General features: G+C 36.1%; 1 protein-coding gene across 1 annotated transcript; it reads left to right on the top strand.

Moving 5' to 3' along the window:
* The first annotated feature begins 1989 nt into the window (after positions 1–1989).
* LOC107692915 (titin homolog) lies at positions 1990–4233 on the top strand. The gene is made up of 2 exons (XM_016492119.1): positions 1990–2092; positions 2741–4233. Exons 1-2 carry the CDS (start codon positions 2010–2012, stop codon positions 3303–3305), a joined length of 648 nt encoding a protein of 215 aa, XP_016347605.1. The 5' UTR covers positions 1990–2009; the 3' UTR covers positions 3306–4233.
* The last annotated feature ends 309 nt before the right edge of the window (positions 4234–4542 follow it).

The following is a 4542-nucleotide window of genomic DNA, read 5'->3' as shown; positions in this document are numbered from 1 at the left end:
GTTTTAAACTGGTTTAAATCATTCTTAACAAACAGGAGATTTGTGGTAAAAACTGGAAGTTTTCACTCGACCACAAGCAACCTAACTTGTGGAGTTCCACAAGGTTCTATCTTATCTCCCGCTCTCTTCTCTCTTTATCTTCTACCACTGGGCTCTATTTTTAGAAAACACAACGTCTCTTTTCACTGTTATGCCGATGACCTACAAATTTATTTGCCTCTGACTAAGGAAACAAACTTTACCATTGGTACTCTTACTGCTTGTCTTACTGATGTCAAATCATGGCTTTCTAAAAACTTTCTATTCTTGAACCCAGATAAAACAGAAGTTATTGTTTTTAGTCCCTCAGAACATAGGGCAAGTATTCAACCCAATCTCGAGACCTTAAACTCCTTCATTTCTCCCCATGTTCGAAATCTGGGTGTGTTGTTTGATAATTCCTTAAAATTTGATAAACAAATTAGTGCTGTAGTAGGTTCTAGCTTCTTCCATCTTCGCTCCCTTTCTAAAATCAAGTCATTTCTCTCAAAAAGCTCTCTAGAGGTTGCTATCCATGCCTTTATTACGTCTCGGCTGGATTATTGCAACAAGTATTTCAAAAAAAGCAACAAGTCTCTCGGCTACAAGTAGTTCAAAATGCAGCAGCTAGATTCTTGAAGCGGTGTAAAAAGTTTGATCATGCCACTCCCCTCTTGCGATCATTGCATTGGCTGCCAGTTCACTATCGAACTGAGTTTAAAATATTGCTACTTGTCTATAAATCACTTAACAATCAAGCTCCGTCTTATTTATCTGATTTACTCCACCCCTACTCCTCTAAGAGGGGACTAAGATCAGAGGGCAAATTTCTCCTTCAAACCCCTAGAACCCGCTTAAAAACCAGAGGATCTAAAGCCTTTGAAGTGGCTGGTCCCACCCTCTGGAACAACTTACCAGTTCACATCAGAATGGCTTCCACTTTATCTGAGTTCAAGTCATATCTTAAAACACATCTTTTCTCTCTGGCTTTTAACGTGTAGTAATATGTGCCTTTGAATTGTTTTAATCTGCTTTTGCTGTTGTATGGATTTTGAATTGTTTCTATTTGTTTACTGATCTTCTTGTTATATATTATTGTATGTTGTGCAGCACTTTAGTCGGCCTTGTTTCGTGCTTAAATGTGCTCTAGAAATAAAACTGAACTTGAACTTGAACTACTTATCTAATACACTGGCTTATAGAGTGGCTGATCTTTAAATAGCCCACTCTTAGAGACAGTCCTCGCTTACGGCCATACCACCCTGTCTGCGCCCGATCTTGTCTGATCTCGGAAGCTAAGCAGGGTCGGGCCTGGTTAGTACTTGGATGGGAAACTGCCTGGTAATACCAGGTGCTGTAAGCTTTAGCGTTTTCTTCACTACTTATCTAATACACTGGCCTATAGAGTGGCTGATCTTTAAATGGCCCACTCTTAGAGAAAGTCCTTGCTTATGGCCATACCACCCTGTCTGCGCCTGATCTCGTCTGATCTTGGAAGCTAAGCAGGGTTGGGCCTGGTTAGTACTTGGATGGGAGACTGCCTGGGAATACCAGGTGCTGTAAGCTTTAGCGTTTTCTTCACTACTTATCTAATACACTGGCCTATAGAGTGGCTGATCTTTAAATAGCCCACTCTTTGTGGCAGTCCTTGCTTACGGCCATACCACCCTGTCTGCGCACTGAGTTGGTACATTCCAGGAAGTGTGAGTTGGCAGTTGGGAGAGAAAGGCTCTCCCATATTTGTTTGTTTTCTATATTGTATTTTCGTTTGATAATTATTTAAAGTTTATAAGTTTAATTTTATTTTAGTTTTGTTTAAACCTCAGACAGTTTTACTGTCTGGGGTTTTTATTTTTATTTTTTTTTTTCGAAATGACGGATATTATGGCTACGGAACAAGATCGGACATTAGACCAAGAGAAAATGGATAAAGTTAATGCTGAAATGAACAACGGAAAGGATATTGATAAGGACAAAGAAAACAATGAAACATGGGCAATGGTTGTCACAAGAAGAAAAAAGAATGGAATGGATTTAAGGAGTGGAGGAAATGGAGAGCGACAAACAAGTCAAGGTAAACAAACAATTGAAAAGAATGATGGAAGACGAGAATCAAGTCAAAGAAATGAGACATTAAAAAAGATCAAAAGTCAATCAAAATATCAGAGAATATAAAAAAGAAACAACTTTAACGTTGAATGTAAATAATCCAGAAAAAAAAACTGTGATGATGATAATAAAGGCTGTGGAAGAAAAGACTGCAATTGGAAAACTGTATGGACTGAGGAAAAAAAAATTTTTTTGATTATGAACTAACAATGGAAAATGAGACAGACTGTGTAAAGTTAACGGATGGATTATTGATTGATGGACAATTTTGTGAGATCCAAAAACTATGTACAACTGAAAGAATGGTCTCCTTTCTGCATTTGCCCAACTATATAAAGGACAATGAAATCATCCAAAAACTGGTAGATTGGGGAGTAAATCCGATTCTCCCGTTAAGAAGGAGATATTATCCGGGCACAACTGTTGCGGACGGAACAAGGTTTTTAAGAGTAAAATTTCCTAAGGAGATTATGACTCTGCCATACAATGCAAGATTTGACACGGAAGAAGGACCAAAATACTTCAGAGTACTTCATGATCAGCAACTAAAGACTTGTAGAATATGTGCAAGCACAAATCATGAAAAAAAGGACTGCCCTCAATATGTTTGCAGAGACTGTCTGGAGCAGGGGCACTTTGCGCGGGACTGTCAAGCCCTGCGGTGCCAAAGCTGTGAAAAGACTTGGACGAGGTGCACATGTGAATCTGAAGAGGAGGGTAATGTAGAAATGGAGATGGAGGTGCAGGAGCACATGGAGGAGTCAAGCGACGACAGAAAGGAAGACGAAATACAGGAAATGAATGGAACAACAGAGGATCTACATAAACAAGAAAAGGAGGTACGTACGGGGAGAGAGGACAATGGAGATAAAGAAACTGGAGTATATACAACAGAGACTGAGACACAGCAAACTACGGACAATAATGGACAAATCAAAGAGAAGGAATGTGCAACAGCAAGTGAAACAGCAGACAGCAGGCATAAAGAGGAGGTAAGCGATGAGGAAGCTGATGAAACAAACTTTGAGTTTGAAAGTAGAACACTGGACAGTATGAATAGAAGACGTAAAATGAAAAAAGTTGCGCAAATAAACATTGAACAAGTATTAAAGAAACAAAAATTAAGAAGAGAAGCAAAAGCAAGGTTAAAAGATGATAGAATAGATCTAAAACTTTAGATCTCAAGAGAGACCTTACATGGATTATGGGTTGTTTTGGTTTGTGTTTTTCTTTTCTTTTATTATGAGTAATTTATTTTGGTCTCGATAAATGTTAGAGGGTTGTCATCTAAATTCAAGTTTGAAAATGTAATTAATTTAACAAAATCCAGTGATATTTTATGTATACAAGAGACTGGATGGAATGAAACAATAATTGATGATTTTAAAAAATGTTGGGATGGAGAAATATGGTACAGTAATGATTTAAATAAGAAAAAAGGCTTGGCGATACTAATTAGAAGGGGAGTAGTAGAATCGACGAATGTTTTATTTAAAGACAACAATGGAAGAATTTTAACTGTTAAAATTATGGTAAGGGGAGAAGAAATAACAATATGTAACATACATGCTCCAAATGAAGATATGGAAAGAGTTACTTTTTTTAAAGAGTTGAGCGTTTTAATTAATGGATGGAAGAATGTCATTGTTACAGGAGATTTTAATACTGTTTTAGAAAGAATAGATGTTGAAGATTTTATGGTGTATAGAGCTGATGTTGGAAGAAAAGAATTGAAATGTATGATGGATAAACATAAATTTGTAGATGTATGGAGAGATAGAAACAGAGTTAAAAGAGAATATTCAAGAAGACAGTGGGTGAATACAATTTTAAAACAAAGCAGAATAGATTTCATTTTATGTGACAGAAGATTTGAGCATTTTATTTCAAAAATTTTCTATAAAATGTATAGCGGGAGTGATCATGATTTTTTATATGTAACGATGGATTTCAGTGGAGTTGAGAGAGGACCAGGTGTATGGGTGGTTAATACAGAGCTTTTAAAGAACGAATTTTATCAAATGGAAATGGAAAATCGAATTATTAATAGTGTAGATGATGTTTTATATGATGAAGCAATATGTGTCTGGTGGGACAATATAAAATCAGATATCAAAAGATTGTCTGTAGAATTTTCTAAGAAAATACAGAAAGCAAAAAGAGCTAAAGAAAGAGAATTAAATAAAGAATGGGAAAATGAAATTAAAAAGATAACTGAAGTAAATACGGATATTAGAAAAATAGTAATATTAGAAGAGAAACTTAAAAAAATGGAAGAGGACAAATGTATTGGTGCTAGAATAAGAAGTAAGATAAGAAATACAGTGGAAGGAGAAAGAAGTACAAAGTTTTTTTATGATGCAGAAAAGACTAGACAAAAAGCTGATTTAATAAAGAATGTTTCAATGGAAGGTA

The sequence above is a fragment of the Sinocyclocheilus anshuiensis genome, unplaced genomic scaffold (genome assembly GCF_001515605.1).
Source record: "Sinocyclocheilus anshuiensis isolate Anshui unplaced genomic scaffold, SAMN03320099.WGS_v1.1 scaffold1356, whole genome shotgun sequence".
Classification (NCBI taxonomy): Eukaryota; Metazoa; Chordata; class Actinopteri; order Cypriniformes; family Cyprinidae; genus Sinocyclocheilus; species Sinocyclocheilus anshuiensis.
Note: the sequence above shows the minus strand (reverse complement) of the source record. Positions and strands in the feature narration are given on the sequence as shown.

Excerpts from the sequence above, each read along its gene's own strand:
- LOC107692915 (XM_016492119.1), top strand. The coding sequence starts at position 2,010 with ATGGGCAATGGTTGTCACAAGAAGAAAAAAGAATGGAATGGATTTAAG. Across the intron at positions 2,093-2,740 it reads AGAGCGACAAACAAGTCAAG|AGACTGTCTGGAGCAGGGGC; the intron begins GTAAACAAACAA and ends ATATGTTTGCAG.